The sequence below is a fragment of the Erpetoichthys calabaricus genome, chromosome 1 (assembly GCF_900747795.2).
Source record: "Erpetoichthys calabaricus chromosome 1, fErpCal1.3, whole genome shotgun sequence".
Classification (NCBI taxonomy): Eukaryota; Metazoa; Chordata; class Cladistia; order Polypteriformes; family Polypteridae; genus Erpetoichthys; species Erpetoichthys calabaricus.
Window position 1 is genome coordinate 71,116,843 of NC_041394.2, and position 21,438 is coordinate 71,138,280.

Here is a 21,438-nt window from a genome sequence, read left to right on the forward strand (position 1 = left end):
CAATGTGAGGTTCATTAAGTGTTGCCTGGTATGCCGAGAGATCCATGAGTTTTGTCTTTTTTCAGGTCCCCAGTGTGAAATCATCATTGACAGCTGTGATTCACATCCATGTGCCAATGGAGGTAGCTGTGGGAGCAGAGTAGGTGGGTTTGAGTGCTCCTGTCTGGAAGGCTACTCGGGGACCCTGTGTGAAGAACAGCTGGACCAGTGCAAGCTCAGTAAGTAACAAAGTACAGCAAGCAGTTCTGTTATTTAAAGCAAAGAGGCCGATCACACTTGACTAATCACACATCCATCTTTACTCATTTAGACCCATGTCAGAATAGTGGACAGTGTTCACTTGTCAAAGGAGTCCGCAAGTGTACATGTCCAGAAGGCTACTCCGGTGATAGCTGCGAAGATGTGCAGGAGCTGGATGCTTGTTCTAGTTCCCCTTGCAAGAATGGAGGGACTTGTCGACTTGATGGAAATGCAGGCTACCTGTGTGAGTGCAGCACTGGTTATGGCGGAACAAACTGTGAAGAAACAAGACCACAGTGCAGTGCCAGGTAAACAAACAAAGCTACCACCAGTATCCATCTGGAATATCCTCATCTTTATTAGAGAGCAGTGTTGTCAGTCTGGGTCCCAATATGCCATACAGCTGTGTCTTTGCTGAGTGCATCCTACATTGAATATAAAAACTTTACTGACTGTAAAAATTCTACATCTCCAAATATGTTGCTGTCTGTCACACACATAAAATGATATCCAACAGGAGAAATATGTTTCTTACAGGAGCAGATCGGTGTAGATGGCGTATACTTGTTTAGAGCCAGAAAATCAATACAGTGGATTTCTACTCCAGCCCTGCTTCTCTGTTCATGGTTCCTAACTATTGTGGCTCCATATAGAGGCAAGGAGAGTTGCTTAGCCTGTGGGCTTCTGCACTTGTTTTTTGGTATATTTAAATTAATATGGTTCCTTGTTTCATTATTTTTTATCTTCAGAATACAAATATGATGCTGTTCTGTGCAAGCTGCTCAAAGCAAATGAATCATTTCAAAATTCTATCAGCTGAGAATAACACAAATTATATTTCTATGAAGATTTAAACAACAAAATCAGTGTGACAATATGGCTTGAATATTAGTCTTTTGTTAATACAATGAGTAAGAGCTATCAAAAAACGCTTTTTATGCATCATTTTACTATAGAAGCAATGGGCTGCTTTTCTATGTGGTTTAATTATAGGGATTCGAAGGCAGAGACAACATATATTTTTTCTACCTGCCCACTAATAATGTTTCAGGAACTGTTTTCTCATATTAATAGAAATCCCAGAGATTACGTACCTAAATCCTTGAAAGGTTATTATATGTGAGCATAGCATCACCTAGTGGCATGTCATGAATCACCAGGCTCATTTATGCTTTGGCTGTCTTTGAACTCCGCATAAGCATTCATGTGACTGAAATCCTCCTAATGGCCTCAGGCGCTGTGATATGTTAAGTGACCTGGAGTGCCACTCTTTATGTTACATTTTTCTTTGTTCATCAGTTTATATTTTTAGAGAGAGGAGAGAGGTTAGGAGCAAGTGCTGATACAGTTTGTTGCCGCACCCACCGCATAGCAAGCCACCTCAGGATCCCAAATTAGGACCCGAGCACAGCCGTGCAACAGGTGACACTTTGACACCACACTTGTTCGAATGGAGTTGAACAGTGTGAGCTTTTTTTTTTTTACAGTGGCTAGAGTGCCAATCCTGCCAACATCCCCCAAGTTCTCCCTGCAAGAGTAATCGCAGGTTAAGGACCTTGCTTTTCAGAGCCTTCCAACAAAGTTTTCAGGAATGCATTAGCTACTTCTTAAAGGCAGAAAGCCTATATGCCTCTTATATTAGCATTCTTCACACTAAATTAGGACACGGTCATTTAGATGTCCTCTCCCTCTTAATGTCACCGCTTTAAGTTGTACTTCTTAGCTCATACTTTAGTGATTCCAATATGACGGCCATGTAAAAAGAAGTTAGCCTGAAGTATTTTAGCTTCAAAGACAGCCAGGCTGGTTCAAGATTCCTTACCTGGCTGGGAGGCCAAGCCAATATACAGGCAGGGCAGTCATTGCTGCAGCCAAGAAATGGACAGAAATGGATATGCTGGCATCCCAGAAGTACTTAATCAAGGATCCGTAACTGGACAGAATGCTAGTACAATGAAGGAAACCTACCTGGGATATTTACTCCCCCAAAATGCAGGAATTAACAGTGCCTTTATCATGGGACTTCCACCTAACCTAAAAGTGCCACTGAGGAACAGTGTTACACCCCTGGAAGTACTCCTGGGTCCTGCATAAAGGAAGTAGCTCATGTGAGAGGAGAGGAGGAGAGGGGGAATAAACAGTAGAAGAAGAATAAAGGAAAAGATTTGTTTATGTGGAGTAATTGGAAACGATCCTGTGTTAAATAAAAACATTGATTATGAATTTGGGTTTTGTCTGTGCCATTGCATCTGGGGTTTGAGGCTTAATGGTTCTTCCCAGAGGCCACTATATATATAAAATTGCCTTACATATATGTAAACAGGGAGAGATCCTACATTTACATGTACTTTTCAGGCATGAGTACATTTAAGATAAGATTCCATCAGATCAAATTAACTTTCCAGAAAGGTGACTTCCCTTTTAGGGTTAGAATTGGGGTTGGAGTAACTTGTGTACTTCATACAACACTGCTCCACAGGGTAGTGTGCTAAGACCCATGCTGTACTTGTTTTTTCGCAATGACACATCCCCAACTCCACCATTAAATTTGCTGATGGCACCATTACAGTAGGACTGATCACCAGTAATGATGGTGCCAGGGGATGAGTCTCACCAATTAGTCACCAAAACTCCCATCTACAAATGAGTGGATGCTGTGGAGAGGATGAGTAGCTTTACATTTTTTAGATTTACTATCACTGATGACCTGCAGTAACAGAAAAGATCTGAGTTATGGTAAAGAAGTATCCATCTGTGATATCCATTGTCAATTTGTAAAGTGAAGTCTATCCTCACTGGTGTTATTACATCCTAGTCAGTGCTGGATTTAGACATAGTGAGGCCCTAAGCTAGGGGGAACTGCAAAGGCCTTATTTGACAAGTATTCACAGAGAGTAGGGCTGTGTAAGAACTGAGCTAAGCACAAATGCTACCAAGATGTACAATGAATCCATGTGGGGTTGTGCCAATTATACTTTAATAATACGCATTTAAAAAGGTAGAAAATAAAAAGAATTATGTAATTGTGAGAGTCTGCTTCAGACTAGGAGTCCTTAAGCTGGAGTTTGTTTAGGTCTAGGATGGATCAGGCCCTGGCCATGGTACAGTTACCTGTTCAGAGCAGGACTGCAAAACAATACAGATGGTGGTGATACCAGCACAGATTATAACTGGCACACGGGCGCCTTCTTTTCAGGACATATAGAACACACATACTGCCTTAGAAATGTATGCTTTGAAGACCTCTGCCATCTTCAACAGTCACCTTTCTCCCTTCTTTGTTCTGGTAAATGGTACAAAACCAGTAGTACTTGCATCATCAGATTCATGGATGTTATTCATCCATAGGTCACAAGCTCGCTCAACAGCCACTTATAAGACTGCATGAGAATTTCTTGTTCCTTTAATTCTATATTTAAAGTATGGTGTTGTATTAATTGTCTGTGTTTGTATTTATTTCTTGTTCTTTGCATTGTACTGTCACTAGTCTGTGGGACTCCTGTAAGTCTGAATGTCATTGGACAATGAACACATGGCAGTAAATGCGAACTTGAGCTTAACATGATATATTCAATCCTTAATTATGTATGATTTATTGTATTTAAATTATGGGTATATTAATTTAAACAGTTCTCACTACATCCATAGTTTTAGTGACCATAGGAAAACAACAATCAGGATTCATGAAAATGTGAGGTCTATAGTTATTACCCGACTTTCTGAGCTTGTATTAGGAGCTTATATTTACAATTTCTTGGACCAGATGTGAATGCAGCATCCTCACTATCTCTCCTATCCCTCAGCTCATGTCTAAATGGCGGCCAGTGTTATCCGACTTTGACGGCAGTGACTTGCCAATGTCCTCCAGCATTCACTGGAGAGAGATGTCAGTTTGAAGTGACTCCATGTATGTCCAGTCCTTGCCTGAACATGGGCACCTGCATAAACACCCCTGGGGAATCCTACATATGCCAGTGTGTGTCTGGCTACATTGGAAGCCACTGTCAGGTAATGACTGAACTTTGCCATTTACATGTTTTATGCGTCACTACAATCATTACACTGATTTCATTCTCCTTCTTTCAAAGACTCATGTTTCAATCTGTGGTGGCATCCAGTGCAAAAATGGTGGACACTGTGTAAACCATAATGGCACCCTCTACTGTGAGTGCCCACCTGACTGGGGAGGTCCCGAGTGTAATATCATCAGAGAAGGCTGTGATTGGGTGGCTAAACAAAAAGGTACGATGTAGAAAGCATTTAAGAACTCATTGTGAAAACTGAGCTCAGTTACTATTGCTCTTCCCACGTCTTTGTAAACTTTCACCTGCAGCATTCTTAAGGCATGTATCTTGGGCTGCTTAGTGAATCTAAATTTCCCTGTTGTGAGTGATTGTAACTAATGATGGAAAGGTGTCCTATTCACAGCCAGATCCTGCCTTGCACCTTGTGTTCCAGCTCACACTTCCAAAGGAAAATGGATGGAAATGCAGAATGGATGTTTCAAACATAGTAGAAACATTTCTGCCAGTGCTGGTCTCGCAGCTTAGACAAATGTCTGGAGATGCTGTCTAGGGTCCTTCTGTGACTGCTGTTATTTTCTGCTTTACTTAGGACTGAATCGAGACACTGTTTGCCAAAATGGTGGCCTCTGCATTGATACTATTATGTCACATTACTGCCAGTGTCCAGAAGGTTATCAGGGCAGCTACTGCGAGGAGCGCATTGATCCGTGTTTGAAGAAGCCATGTTATAATGATGGCGTGTGTACATCACTGGGAGGCCTAAGGTACACCTGCAGGGTGAGTGGAATCTCTCTGTATTTTAAATCCAACGTCTGCCTGTCTGTCTGTCTGTCTGTCTGAATGTCTGTCCGCTTTTCATGAGAGAACTACTTAACGGATTTAGATCAGGTTGTTTTCTATAATTTGCTTGAACATTCCGGTTGATTTTGCGACTTCTCTCATTTAGCTATGCACCATAGTTCGCTTGCGGTACCAATTTATTTGCACGTATCTGAGAGACAGGCAGCGGGCTGAAGGGGATGAGCTGGGGCCCTCCTCACTCACGCACTAGCCTTGGGGTGTATCTTACATTCGCTTACCTAGCAAACGAGAGAACTACTTAACGAATTTAGATCGGGTTTTTTTCTAGAATTTGCTTGTACATTCTGGTTGATTTTGCAACTTCTCTCATCTCTGTAGGAATCATAGTTCGCTTGCAGGAGCGATATATTCCCGCTAATCCGAGACAGAGACTGCAGGTTGAGGGGAGGTGGAAGCATGACGTCAGGAGTGGGGAGCTGGTCTACCTCTGTGTTTTGGATTGTAACTTGGCTACCGCTTAGATAGCGATACCTATTTGTTTATTGATTTTTAAAGTTTCTCCTGTTTCACTACTATGCGGGCGGAGCCACAGTACAGCGATCTTAATCCATACCGTGGGGAATGGCTAGTTTTTAATAAAATCTAGCAACCTTAAGGTTTAAACAAAATAATTATGAATAAAATTCATACTGAGAGGTGCAAGAAATAAACGAGGAGGAAGCAATGCAATTCATTATAGCTCTGAACATTACGCTGGACTTGGGTAGCTGCAGTGTGTCTATACAATAAATACAAATTAACTAAACAGACATGTGCATTTCCACTCATGGATCAATAGGGTACTATCTATCTATCTATCTATCTATCTATCTATCTATCTATCTATCTATCTATCTATCTATCTATCTATCTATCTATCTATCTATCACTTTTCACATCTAGTTATTAATCTATCTATATGTCACTCTTGTAACTGTATTAACTCTAATTTCTTTATTAAAGGATGTAATCTGTAAAAAGAAAAAGTTTTTATGAATGCATGTTCTGTATTTAGACTACCATTGAGTTCAAACGTGCTAATGATACAGGCATCACTTAGAAATGGCCTGGAAGACCTGGCATATTTAATTGACTATATACGTATTATAAAATCACTTTTTTTTAATCTACTTTTTATTTGTTAATGTATTTTGCAGTTCTGTGTCTATGGAGAGTAAACATTCCTTAAATTAGACCAAGCGACAGACTCTTAAAATCATGGAGGTCATTCTATTCAGTCATCCTGCTCTTTGTACTGACTCATTTCATGTTGGGTAACAAGATGGTTATGCTCTCTAAAAGTGGGCAGGATGTCCTGACCCCTACACCCATGTGAATGCAAGACTGACTAATATAAAAAGTTTTGTTTTTTTTTTCAACAAATATATGTGTGTTTTTTAGTGTCCTCGTGGTTTTACGGGCACAGACTGCTCCATTGATATTGATGAATGTGCTTCGCATCCCTGCATGAATGGTGGCACCTGCTTAAACCTCATTGACCACTTCCGCTGCAATTGTCCAAATGGCACCCAAGGTAAGTCTGGCTTAAAACTATATGGTATCTTCCATATCTTGAGCTTTCACTGAATCCTGCTTCATTACTTCTGTACTATATTTGAATTGTCTTGTGATGAATAGTTTGACAAAATTTTGACTTTATGTATTTAATCATAGACACAGTTTTGGCAATTAGTCTGTTTATGAAGCAACTTCTCTGTTAGAAGATGGCACCTCAAACCACTTTATATAACCAACAAAAGTGTTTCAGAAGATTTTTGTTACAGTGCATCCAGAAAGTATTCACATCGCATCACTTTTTCCACCTTTTGTTATGTTACAGCCTTATTCCAAAATGGATTAAATTCATTTTTTTCCTCAGAATTCTGCACACAACACCCCATAATGACAATGTGAAAAAAGTTTACTTGAGGTTTTTGCAAATTTATTAAGAATAAAAAAATCTGAAAAATCCCATGTACATAAGTATTCACAGCCTTTGCTCAATACTTTGTCGATGCACCTTTGGCAGCAATTACAGACTCAAATCTTTTTGAATATGATGCCACAAGCTTGGCACACCTATCCTTGGCCAGTTTCACCCATTCCTCTTTGCAGCACCTCTCAAGCTTCATCAGGTTGGATGGGAAGCATCGGTGCACAGCCATTTTAAGATCTCTCCAGAGATGTTCAATCGGATTCAAATCTGGGCTCTGGCTGGGCCACTCAAGGACATTGACAGAGTTGTCCTGAAGCCACTCCTTTGATATCTTGGCTGTGTGCTTAGGGTCGTTGTCCTGCTGAAAGATGAACCGTCACCCCAGTCTGAGGTCAAGAGTGCTCTGGAGCAGGTTTTCATCCAGGATGTCTCTGTACATTGCTGCAGTCATCTTTCCCTTTATCCTGACTAGTCTCCCAGTTCCTGCTGCTGAAAAACATCCCCACAGCATGATGCTGCCACCACCATGCTTCACTGTAGGGATGGTGCCAGGTTTCCTCCAAACGTGACGCCTGGCATTCACACCAAAGAGTTCAATCTTTGTCTCATCAGACCAGAGAATTTTGTTTCTCATGGTCTGAGAGTCCTTCAGGTGCCTTTTGGCAAACTCCAGGTGGGCTGCCATGTGCCTTTTACTAAGGAGTGGCTTCCGTCTGGCCACTCTACCATACAGGCCTGATTGGTGGATTGCTACAGAGATGGTTGTCCTTCTGGAAGGTTCTCCTCTCTCCACAGAGGACCTCTGGAGCTCTGACAGAGTGACCATCGGGTTCTTGGTCACCTCCCCGACTAAGGCCCTTCTCCCCCGGTCGCTCAGTTTAGATGGCCGGCCATCTCTAGGAAAAGTCCTGGTGGTTTCGAACTTCTTCCACTTATGGATGATGGAGGCCACTGTGCTCATTGGGACCTTCAAATCAGCAGAAATTTTTCTGTAACCTTCCCCAGATTTGTGCCTCAAGACAATCCTGTCTCGGAAGTCTACAGACAATTCCTTTGACTTCATGCTTGGTTTGTGCTCTGACATGAACTGTCAACTGTGGGACCTTATATAGACAGGTGTGTGCCTTTCCAAATCCTGTCCAGTCAACTGAATTTACCACAGGTGGACTCCAATTAAGCTGCAGAAACATCTCAAGGATGATCAGGGGAAACAGGATGCACCTGAGCTCAATTTCGAGCTTCATGGCAAAGACTGTGAATACTTATGTACATGTGCTTTCTCAATTTTTTTATTTTTAATAAATTTGCAAAAATCTCAAGTAAACTTTTTTCACGTTGTCATTATGGGGTGTTGTTTGTAGAATTCTGAGGAAAAAAATGAATTTAATCCATTTTGAAATAAGGCTGTAACATAACAAAATGTGGAAAAAGTGATGCGCTGTGAATACTTTCCGGATGCACTGTATATGCAGAAGCAACCATAAGATAACAGAAAATTCTCAAACCAATGCAGGATTGCAGTGGCCTGAGCTTTGGCACCATTAGGTTCAAGCAAGGAATCAACCTTTGATGTTGCTCCAGCTCTTCTTAAGAAACAGTTTAAAGTCTGCAATAAAGCCAGCATACTTGTATTTTAGATACCTACCATAATATTGTCAGATCCACTTAATCCAATTATGGCTCACAGTGGGCAAGAGCTCAACCCAGCAGTGGTAGGTACAAGGTAAAAAACAGCCCTGGCCAGAGTGCCAGTCCATCTCAGGACCACTCATGCATGCTCACATTCAAAGCAACTTGAACTTAACAATGAACTCAACCTGCACCTACACAAACTCAGGAAGAGTGTGCACACTCCTCATAGATTCATGCTCATTACAAAGAAGCAACACCTCAAACTTCTGTGCCACCATGTCGCACTATGACTGTTCAAATAAAATAAAATAAGGCACACCATATCAGTACTTTAGACTACAGTTAATAAAGAGCCTGATGTTATAGTCATTATTGTAATTCTGTGATAATAAATTTGAAAATATTAAGAAAGTCAATAGAAACAATTAAGTAGTTGTTATTATTACTGTATCTTTTTCCATATAATTCTTTTTGCAGGCTCTTACTGTGAAGTCAATCATGATGACTGTCTGCCACAGGCTGAACCCCTCTGTTACCATGGGGGATCTTGTGTTGACAAAGTTGGAGGTTATGAATGTGCCTGTCCAGCGGGATATGTAGGACTGCGCTGTGAAGGAGATATAAATGAGTGCTTATCCAACCCATGTCAAAAACCTGGAACCCGGCAGTGTGTACCTGGAAACAACCAGTACCAGTGTTCATGTAACCCAGGCTATACAGGTATGGGCAAAAATAGAATGAGGCATGGTTTACACCTACGGAAAGCTTGGCTCTACATATATGATGGATTGGTAGCTACTGCTTAAGCTGTAATAGTTCATTATTGATGCCACATGGTTTTTCTTACAGTTTGAACAGTTCCAATATCAGATACACCTAAGAAGAGCTTTTCAAAAACTGTTTTACATTCAGTCATCAGTTCAGATCTTGTGATTGTAATTAAGATGATAAATGGATTTCCTAATACATGTTTCTAATCAGATCTTAGCACAGAATGAATGGTGGTCCTGATGTTATAGCCATTTGTTATGATTTTGTGACACTAAATCTCCCTATTATATAAAAAAATCCTGTGACGAGACAAAACTTTTTGGAAGATTTTTTCAAGTCCCGCAAGTCGAGACTTTGACTTTGACGTTTGTTTTCAAGTCACGCCCTCCTCTCAACCATATTCAACCATGCACACGGTACTCTCACCTCTCATTCGTGTGAATGCTTTTGACAGACACAGTTCTTGCTCTCTCAGCTCTTATAAATTTTAACATTTTTCTACCTTTAAGTTCCCAAGTAAAGAAGACGTATTATGACCATCACAAAGGGTTATCAACAATAAAAATGAGTACACAGGCAATCCTAGTCAAATGAATTAATGGCAAAAATGATGATCGGTTACATGTGTGGTACCTGGCTGGGGTTCATGACCGGCCGGGATACCCAGGAGGACCAGAGGAGGGCTTGTGCCTCCTCCACAACATGAGGGGGCATCCTCCCTGGTTGCTGTGGGGGCCACGGGTACAGAGCTTGGAAGCTCTACCCTGTAGGGGCCCGTGGTCACCTCCAGGGGGCGCCCCGATGCCTTGGGAGCCCTGGACCTCAGCACTTCCGCCACACCCGGAAGTGCTGGGGGGAAGAGGATTGGGGACACCCGGAGGACTTCCGGATACACCGCCAGAGCTTCCGCCACACAGGGGTGTGGCCACAGAAGCTCATTGGGATGCACCTGGAGTCCATCCGGGGTGGATAAAAGGGGCCGCCTCCCTCCAGTCAGTGGCAAGAGTCAGGTGGAAGTGGACGAAGCTTGGTGGAGAGGAGTGGAGGCAGACCAGAGACTGTGAGAAGGCATTGTGTTGTGGCCAAGGACTTGAGGGGTGATTGGTGCTGCGGCACTGGGTATGTGCACTGTAAATACTGTAAATAAATGTGTGTTGGGTGAAATCAGCATGTCTACCTGTCTGTGTCCGGGCTGTTCCCCACACATGGCAAGTTGGATAAATGTGTATCAATAGACTATTCTGAAACAGTTGGTAGTGATCGTGCGGAACATGAAAACATCAACTTACAGTATCCCAAAGAATATCTACAACCGTTAACACCATCTGGTTTTCCTCCACACAAATTACTGTAGAAAGAAGGATGTATCCAAGAAAACTAATGTAGTACATCTTCAGGGTATAACATTAGACAAAGAAGGAGATCTTGACATGCCATTCGTATTAAAACGTTAACAATTTCATGTTAGAATAGCTTTTGCAAGGACAATTTACAAATCTCAGAGCCAAACATTCGAAAAAGTAATTTTATTTAATAGAGAGAGAGAAAGAAACGAAATTCAAACACGTGCAGTTATATGTTGCATTGTCACAATGAAAGTCCAAACACAGAATCAAAATTCAATGTTATATTGATGAAAATTTAATTCAAAAAATTGTTTTTACTGAAGTTTTACAGTAAAAGTGTAATTTTAAAAAGTTTTTGCATGTTAATTTCAAAGCCGAACAGAACAAAATCGTATTATGCAACGAATAACTCTTACGCAACATGAAACATAATTTACTTTCAAATTATTACGTTTTAAGAGTTTTTAATATGGTTAATTACTCACTGTAATGCAAAATAGTTAGTAAATTATAAATCCTCATCCCCATACGCGAGCGGCAGAACTGCAAAGAGGCTAGCATGTAGTGCAGGCATGGGTGTTTGGGGAGCGAACCAAACGGGGGCAAAGCCCCCTAGTAAAATATTAAGAAAATCTTGTACTAGAGTTTGAGCTGTAATTTCTCAAAAAAGCTTCAAATGTCTTGTTGCTTTTGAATTATCATTGTACTGTAGTTGTTGTTTCTGTTAAGACGCAGCATCCTGGGCTCAAGTCCCACATCCGGATGTTGCCTTTGTAGAGTTTTCCTCTCATGTCCTCAAAGAAGTATGGGTTAGGTTAGCTACCAATTTCAGATGGTACTCTTGCTCTTCCTGGAGCTGTTTCTGTGGATTTGAAAATAGCATGGTAGTGTATCGTAAAGAAGCATTAAAATGAATTGAACTGAAGAAAAATATTCTTCATTATTATGGATTTCAGAATATAAAGTACTCCACTAATGCCACTCTGAAGTGCAATTTTAGAATTTGAGTACTTATTATTGTACTGTAGCAGTAGAGGCGTGGATCCACCTCTTGAACCCTCAGGTACCACTCCAAACACCAGGTAAAAGCACAAGACTTCTTTATTTTGCAGTCACGTGCACAAAGCACCCTCCACTCCACACTACTCATACAATAAATCAACTCTCAACAATAATCACAAATCCTCCGCTCCCAGACACTTAGCCACCCTACCTCCCAGCTCAGCTCAGTGTCTGGGCTTTCCCAGAGTCCTTTTATACACCCTGACCCGGAGGTGTTCCTGCCCAACAGTCCACAGTTCCTTATTCCTTCCAGGTCAGGGTAAAAGTCCTTTTCTTCAACCTGGAAGTATGTCATCTCTCCTGCTCGCGTGACCAGGATGTACTTCCAGGTTATAGGGCACATACGAGTCCACGGGCTTCCCGACAGCGACTCCCAGTGGTCCCCAAGGTATCCAGCAGGGCTGGGTATAAAAACTACATAGTCCATGAGGCTCTGCTGGAACTCGGGGCACGTCCATGCTGTTGGGAGAGCTCCTCCTGGCGGCCTGGGGGTGAGGGCCAGAATAGGAAGCCGGCAATCCACCACAGTACCAACATATTTGAAAATCAAAAGTAATCTACTGACATTAAAACAACAGACAAATTAGGGAACAGAAATTCAAAATATAAAAGCATATTAGAAAGTGTTCATATCAAGTGTAGCAGTGGGTCTGATTGAGAAGCCTGCAGTCGTGTGGTGCTGTCTTGGTATTATCTCCAGCTAGCGTGTCTACTGATCTCAAGAGAAGCATTTAGATGCTGCCTGCCGCAACAGCTATTTGAAATGTTAAGAAATTAGACTACTTTTTATAAAGGTTTGACTTGTATTTCTTAAATATAACATAGCAGAACATTCTCATCCCTGTTTAAATGTTTGAATCCCAGTACCACTGGTTGCAAGTCAGTCATCATTCATAAATGAAGCACCAGTCCATTGCAGGCCCACTGATTCTCATACGACTTCTTGCACCCAAGTGGAATTGGCAATTTTTTTTTTCAAGAAGTACTTTGAATTTTCTCTATATTGTTGTGTCAGACTTATTAATTGACTTTCTTTTTAGGTTATCACTGTGAGATCCAGATTGACTTCTGTTCATCAGCACCTTGTCAGAATGGAGGAGTGTGTAAAGTGACTCCAGCCATGCCCTTCGGCTTCACCTGCCTTTGTGCGGAGGTGAGTAAGGCAGCAATAGCCGGTTCAGAATCACTGAAAAGCACAAATACTCCATACCATACCCTACAGAATGTAAACATAGAGGATGTGAGAATACATTTTAAAAAATTTTTTTGCAGTTTTTTTCAAGGGACTGTAAAAATAAATGTACCTAAAGTGTCATGATCTTGAGTATTTTGCAGTTTAGAATTATTTCAGCTTTGACTGAATGACTAGATGATTTAATGTTATCATTGTTATTTTGAGTTATTTTGTTATTTCATTCATCACTATTTCCTGTATGGCAGGCATATTGTTTACTAGCAGCACCACTGTTGCCAGTCACATTCCCAGTTTCATGCATGTGACATCACCGGCGACATGTTTTTTTAAGATGGTATCCTGGCATTCTTTGAGCTTTGGTATTAAACACTGCTAAGATAAATCCAAGCCTAGCGATTTCCATTGTCTTTCGATGTTCCTCATTTGTTTTTTCATTAAGCTTTGTAGACGAGCGTGTTTGTTTTTGTTTTTTTTTGATTGGTATTCCTACTATTCTGATCTTTCTCCCAGACCCAGACTGATTTGCGCCTTGTCTAGTCTCTTAAGACTATGTCACATTATGCAACTTTTCCAGCGATTTTCAGTTGAAACCTTCAGTTACATAATGTTAGCGAGTCACAGGCCATCGGTGGCATGTTCCCATGAAGCCTGTCACGTAATGTGACATACTCTGCAACTTATGTTGTGGAGAAAAACTTAGTCTAACGACAGAAAAGACACACAATCTCTGGATGATCAATCAGAATAAGATTTAATTGCAAAAGAACACAAAGCCATCTCAGTTCAATGAAGTGAGCTCCTTTCTCTCAGCACATCTTGCATTTATTACAATTTCTTATCACAACCTTGCTTTTTCACTTTTTTTATAATTATCTGACTCCAAAAACAAAATTCCCCCTTCCTGAGGGTTCCCTTATGCCACCAATATATTCTTATTGCAAAGCAAGCATAATTGGTTTCTTGTCTTTTACTTGCCACGATTATTTTTGAGCCCAAACGTGGTTACCGCCTGGCCTAGGGAGTGGCCCTTATCATTCTTTCCATGTTCCTTAAAACATTTCTTACATTCCTAATCTGGGGCTAATAAATAATGGTGGTTTTTCTAATTAATTAAAGGAAAAAAAGTACAGGCATGAGCCTCTAATATTATTAACTCTTACATGACCTAAAGCTGTCTATTACAGTATATGATTTAGTTTGATTGAGGTTATATTTATAAATAGATTTAAATACTCCATAGTTAGTCCAACATGTTTTCAACTCACTCTGATAAAATCAGACAAGTTTGATTTTGTCTTTAATCGTGAGGACGGGCTGTGTGTACATGAGAGCTGACAACCAATGAATGCTCATCCAGAAATTCAATGTATAGAAGGCAGTGACGAGGAATAGTGCTGGACGGTATGACCAAAATTCTATATCACAGTGTTTTTCTAAATTTTACTGGTTTCACGGAATTCAACTGTATTTTTTTTCCAATGCATGAGTGGATGTTAACCACATTTTCCACTGCAATTACTGCAGTAGACTGGCTAAGAATGACCTATTCTACATTGTACAAAAAAAAAATTTAATGTGCACACAAGTATTAATACAGGCTTGCATGGCCCCATAAAGTGATAGTTTTCAAGGGGGTGGCACTAATGAATAGAAGGAGTCACATTGCATGACAGTTGCAGTCAAAATATAGAACCTTTTCTTTAAACAAATTTTGCAAATAACTTAAACTAAAATTTTGACAACATATTTTCAACCATCCAAAGAGGCATTTAGACAGTAAAATATCCAGAGGTGCTTGTCAAAAGTTGTATTGCACTGAACAAATCTTAGAAAAGGAATAAATAGTAAATATTTTTTGTAAACCAACTATACGTTCTGTTAATGTTAACATTCTCTGTCCACTGACTGACACATCATGGATTGTAATGGTGTTGGTTATCTCAATCCACTGCTTGCTTTTTTTGTCGTAGGCAGTACTCTAGCAAACGCGTCTGACTCGAGTGACCTCCAGCTTTTCCAGTTTTACCTGAGGACATGGAGGGTGCTAATCTTAGTTCCATACATTCATGGTACTCCAAAGCATGTCTGTGGCTAAAGTGGTGCAGCAAATTGCTTGTGTTGCCACCTCCAGCAATAACTTTAGCTCGACAGCATTTGCAGTAAATAGTTGTTTGCTCCACATCCGACCTTTTAAAACCAAAGTATCTCCAGACAACAGACACAGCTCCTTTTTTTGTAAAAAGTTCTTCTGTGTCATCATGTTCAACTTTATTGTCTGCTACAGCTTCAGTTTCTGAACGTTCTCTGTCCATTTTCACCGCTCAGTACCTCCACAAACGCATGTACTCCATTGCATGTGTGTTTAGTGGTGTAGCAGTGAAAACGGTCCCCCCTTGAACAGTTTCCCGCAGCGCCACGTTCTGAACATTGTTTAGGCTATTTAAACCGGTGTTGCAGTATAAGAAAAATCCATATCATAACAAAAATGAAAAACGGTTTTCGGTATGAACCGGTATACCTCCCAGCACTAACAAGGAATAAGGAATGTATTAGTTTTGGTCCTCACAAACATAAGAGAAGCTCGTCTCTTGGATATCTTGTGTTTTACATTCCATGACAGATAAAAGAACTCACCATAACCTGTTAACCGTTCATACAGCACCGGCTTCATCAGACAACATATTATTGGCTGCCAGAAAAAGGAGCGAGTGCAATTGTGATGAAAGGTCAACACCCAATCGGTAAATGTAACATGGGCAGCAATTTTCAGCCTTTTACATCTAACATGATGCAGTAGCAAGATTAGTAACTGTGGTCGGAAAATCTGACATAAATCATAACTAGAAGTTGCATAATGGGACATCAGCCTTATTGTCTGCATGTTTTAGTGTAAGTAATTTTTTTTACATCCAGTAGAACCATTAAGTTAAGATTCTCCCTGTTCCAGTCCCTGCATCTTTACACTTTCTGGTCAGCATTTTAAATGTTGCCCTGCATTGATTGTAGCAACAGGAAGATGTTGTTGAATTAGCTACTTAACATTAAGTTGCTTCTTTTAGTTAAACTAAAACAGGATAACTTGATTGAAAGAAACTGATTATTAAAGCCTAAAGCAACAACGTACATGTGGACATTTTAGAAAAGCAAAACACGGCAGAGCTTGTTGACTCTGCACAGCCAGGGATGTCTAAATAATACAAACAATTAAAAGTAGTAGTTAGTGACATATTAAGAAATTGAACACGTGGAAAATAGTCATTGGAGAGCAATGCAGTAAAGCATGTGCTATCATAACTTTAACATTTAAAAGAAAGATGGAAAATGTAATTAGATTTGTTCCTGGAAAAAAATATGTGAAAACAGAAAATCTTTGATATTCACTTTAATGTTTAAGGTTGGCCTGAGTGGGTAACATTTTACTTCTGTTCAAATTAAGGCAGATGGATGTCTGTAGGGTTAGTGTGTCCATTTCCCATAAATAAGCACATTTAAGTACTTCTTCATTCAGTGTCCATTATTTGTCCAGCTATATTATCTTGGTAAGAGCAACTTTCATTGTTGTGATGTGCAGAGTCTTGTTTTTCACTCTCCTAAGTTCGCCATATGGAATGGACTCCTGATAGCCATCAAAGTTTGATTAAATGAACACTTTCTGTTTAGATGTGTGTAGTACTAGGGTGTTGTACTGTGTTAGCCATTATGAATGTAGAGAAAAGTCAAGCAAAATGACACCTTTCATTGGCTAACTAAAAAGATTACAATATGCAAGCTATCAAGGCAACTCAGGCCCTTTCTACATTGTACTTTATATTCACTGCAGATGTGAATTAATTTATAGTTCAAAACTCAGTTCTCACCAACCTATTTCACTATCCAGAAACATAGAAGAAGAACACAGAACATGTTGCCCAAAGGTGCAAACATCCATGCCAAAGTTCTATGCAAAATGTTAGAGGGAGAATATTGCAAAATACAAAGTACAAAGACAGTGGAAGGCCTCATGCCTTAAAAATCAGAGGTAGGACCCCACGATAACAGTACCAGGAGCAAAAATGGGGTTTTCAAGGGCTCAACACAAATTAATAGATTTGGAAGAAGATTTGATTTATTGAAACTTTCTAAACATTGCACTGCAGCAACATCTGGTGTCCGGATGGTGCTCAAATTAAAACCCTCACCTGACAGACATCCATCCATCCATCCATTTTCCAACCCGCTGAATCCGAACACAGGGTCACGGGGGTCTGCTGGAGCCAATCCCAGCCAACACAGGGCACACGGCAGGGAACCAATCCTGGGCAGGGTGCCAACCCACCGCAGGACACACACAAACACACCCACACACCAAGCACACACTAGGGCCAATTTAGAATCGCCAATCCACCTAACCTGCATGTCTTTGGACTGTGGGAGGAAACCGGAGCGCCCGGAGGAAACCCACGCAGACACGGGGAGAACATGCAAACTCCACGCAGGGCGGACCTGGGAAGCGAACCCAGGTCCCCAGATCTCCCAACTGCGAGGCAGCAGCGCTACCCACTGCGCCACCGTGCCGCCCCTGACAGACATCAAAAGTCTTAAATCAAATAAACTACAAGAAGAATGAGGCATTTGTTAAGACACTGCAAACAGCGTTGTGAAGATAAAAATGCAAGAACTGACTGGCAGAGATGGTTTATTTTTTAATTTTCAATTTAGTTAATTTTTCAAAGCACTCTTTACTGAATGTAGGCTGAGAGTGTTGGAATAAATTCTCAGGTAAATTCAATTACAAATTATGAATTACATAATGAATACACATGAAGACACAGATTTGTTTTAACAGACAGGACAACAAAGTAGTTTAAAATTGATTAAAAGTGATTAACATAAATTAAGCCCAGCAATATCTGTCTAGTAATTGATTGTTGAACTGTGGCCTCTAGTCATTCGCATCCCTAAAGAAAATTAAACAATTCAATAAAATGATTTGTTGACATCATAATCTGCTACATGTGTGATTTATTTGATTGATATGAACCCTATAGGGCAAAAATCCTCAACACACACCTACTTCATTATAATATATTTTTTGCTCATCTTCCATCACCGTTTATGTGTGCATTGTGTGTTTATTCTTTCTAAGTGTACTAGGTGTGCTTACATATTTATTGTCTATATATTGCATATTTTTGAGTATATTTGTGCAAATGGTGAATACTGAATCTGAAGGCACCTATAGCAGACCTCTGGAGAAGACACCATCTCTAATCCTTTACATTCAACCAACTTCAGAGTCAAATTCTGGGACCCTAGTCTCATACTGCTTTTCAGTGGCTGTCTGCAAGACTAACGCTCAAATCCCACTGTCAATGGCCATTTGGAAACCCCTGTAAGCTCCACATGGTGCACTGAACCACCTGAATAACAAGGTTTCCTCTGCATCCTTTGATATTTCAGGATTGATGCTTCAAACTGTTATATTATTTCTCAGTTCACCCATAATTTTTTCCCCTCTTTCTTTGTTTAAGGGCTATAGTGGTCCCACCTGCAAGGATGTAACACTAGAGGACCCCCCAACATCCTGCCAGTTTAACTCTTGTCTCAATGGGGGCACCTGTCTTAGTCTGGGGGCACCGTCTAAACCGCATCCTCTAGTCCGTTGCTTGTGTGCTCCAATGTACACGGGAACTCGGTGCCGCACTCGGTTGATGGGGCCTCCTCAAAGATCCCATGAAGACCAATTACATCATAAGACTAATAGCTCCAATGCTCAAAGGAACTCTGGTGACCCATGGATAATGTGCCCTCAGGCTAAGGTTTGCCAGAAGAAATTTCGAGATGGAACATGTGACCATGTATGCTCCAGCCTCGAATGTCTCCTGGATGGGTTTGACTGCCATCCAAATGAAGGACTTTGCGAGTAAGAAATCCTCTTCTCCATTAATAAATTCTCTTAATGCAGTCATGATTAAAAGTCTCGAATTTATCGCTTCTTGTCTGTCTCTTTCTGTGTCAACAGATCCAAATATCACCACTACTGCCAAGATCACTACAGCAATGGGAAGTGTGAACAGGGATGCAGGAAGGCAAACTGTGGCTGGGATGGTGTGGACTGTTTTTCGGAAGTCTTCCCTTATTCTGCAGATGGAATGCTACTGCTTGTAGTTCCCATTCCAGTACAAGATATCAGGGATCGAAATATCAGTTTCCTCTGGGCTCTTGCCACAGTGCTTAGGACATCCATCATCCTCCATGGTCTACACCCATTTGATCTGCACCATGACCTGAACAGTCTCACCCAGTCAGACCTCAATAACACAGATGATTTTGCCTTAACTCCAAAGTCAATACCATTTCCAAAAAACTATGCCACTGGGTCAGTGAAAATATAGAACAGACCCTAGGGTCTTGATATGTTGGATCATAGCTATTTCTGTGTAAGTGTTTATTCACAAAATATTAATATTTCATTTTGACACAGGTCCCTGGCTCTACTGGAGATTGACAACAGGCCCTGCTCCCAAAATTCACATTTCTGCTTCCCAACTGCCAGTCTGGTGGCCAGATTTCTGATGGCAGTGAATTCGCAGAGAGGAAGTCAGGTTCCAGTCTTACCCTTCCCTGTGAGTGCAGCAAGAGGAATAAACTGGCATTACAATAGACAAGGAGGCCCACAAGTGTCAAACAACAAAAAAGACACTTCAACTCAAGGTAATTTTGTTTCATTCACTTACCTTTCAAATGATAACTTTAGAGCCATGTATTGAATATATACAGTATTTAACTAGAGACAGAATTATTACTTGATTTTCACTTCTCCAATGCAAGGGAGACAAAGGAGTCCACCGTATTTCGATGTTTATCAAGCAGTCATTTGTGGTCATGAAATCCATTAATGAAACAGTTCTATGAAACTGGTGCAAACAAGATGTGGAGAGTTTTAAACTAAAATAGCAGTTTGACAATTTTAGAATTTTGAGGTTAGACATTTGATTACAGTCCTGGAGGGCCGCAGTGGCTGCAGGTTTTCATTCTATCCTTCTTCCTCATTTGTGACAAATTTTTGCTTTTAATTAACTTCTTTTGCCTTAGTTTTAATTAACTTGACTCAGACCCCTTTGTCGTCTCTTTTTCCTTAATTGGCAGCCAAACAATAACGAGACACAAAACAAGCCGCCACATGACGAGCTCACTTGTGCCCAGCACATAATATCTGAAAATAACGAAAGGTGAAGGTCTCAGTAAGGTTGATCTCTCAGGTCACCAAAACATTTTGACAATGTTCTTAGAAAAAACAGAAAATCAAAAGTTTTACAAATGTCTGCCGTGGTAGAATGAGAGCAGCAACAAGCTGTGGAATTAAATAACGGGTTTAATTAACGGCAAGAATAAGCTTTTCATTAAGTGACTAGTTGGAGTGAAAATTGGTTGGAGTTTGAAATCCCAATTTAGCTGGTCATCTGTTGGCTTGTTTCACATCTCATTTCTGTTTGGCTCTCATTTAATGAAGAAAGGAATAAATTCAGAGGACTGAATTCTTAAAAGCAGGGCTATTAAAATGAAGGGAAAAGAAGTTAATTAGTAGTGAAAACTGGTCAGTGATTAGGAAAAGGGTTAGAATGAAAACATGTAGCTACTGCGGCCCTCCAGGCCTGGAGTTCGACACCCCTGGATTACAGCAACATCTGACTGCAGGACTCATTCAGAAAAATACACTCTCGAAGAACAGCATTTCAGGAAACATGTAGCAACTGGGCTCTATCGGCATGCTTTCTTTTTTCCATTTAATATTTCTCTAAAAAGACTTAATCTATGACACATGAATGAAAAGAAAGTTTGCCTTTTCACAACCATACACACAAATAATAAGTATAGTGGCTGTCTATGTAAGCAACTAGTCTAAATGGTAGTTTATAGTGATAGTGACATTATTTTACTCTTATTATGAAATCCCATGAATCATAAAATATAGAGTAGCGTCTCTTAAATAAACTGTCTGTAATAATATAATCACACAATTCAGCAAAAATAAAGTATAATGACTATGTTTATACGTTCAGCCATGAATCCTGTTTACTAATCCTTGTCAACATATACAAATAATGCAATATCACTATCCAGTCTGTGCACGGCATCAGAGAGGTTTGTTTCCAGTAAGAGACTATGGAGGATTGTTTTTTAGTATGCCAGGAGCAAAGAGTATAATTTGTCAAATCACAGATGGTGATGAACAATGGAGGATTATATTGTGTGGAGTTTCAACAGAGTTTTACTGTGAGCCCATTTGAGAGATGATTTCAGCTTTTAGTAACCCAACAGTCATGTTGATTTTGCCACATTTTTGTCTCCTATGCTACGCCAGTTTGTTAATTATAATTGTCATTGTTGGATTATTGTCTCTGTTGTATC

At 40.3% G+C, this 21,438-nt stretch overlaps 1 protein-coding gene across 1 annotated transcript in view; it reads left to right on the forward strand.

The window, feature by feature from the left end:
• Positions 1-21,438, forward strand: part of LOC114651648 (neurogenic locus notch homolog protein 1-like) — a 62,466-nt gene that overhangs the window by 29,147 nt on the left and 11,881 nt on the right. Inside the window, exons 8-18 of the mRNA XM_028801483.2 lie at positions 66-218; positions 311-548; positions 4,044-4,248; positions 4,329-4,482; positions 4,855-5,042; positions 6,507-6,639; positions 9,151-9,393; positions 12,893-13,005; positions 18,558-18,949; positions 19,049-19,405; positions 19,511-19,740. Of these exons, the coding sequence (XP_028657316.2) occupies positions 66-218; positions 311-548; positions 4,044-4,248; positions 4,329-4,482; positions 4,855-5,042; positions 6,507-6,639; positions 9,151-9,393; positions 12,893-13,005; positions 18,558-18,949; positions 19,049-19,405; positions 19,511-19,740 (2,406 nt within the window). The remainder of the gene's footprint in view (positions 1-65; positions 219-310; positions 549-4,043; positions 4,249-4,328; positions 4,483-4,854; positions 5,043-6,506; positions 6,640-9,150; positions 9,394-12,892; positions 13,006-18,557; positions 18,950-19,048; positions 19,406-19,510; positions 19,741-21,438) is intronic.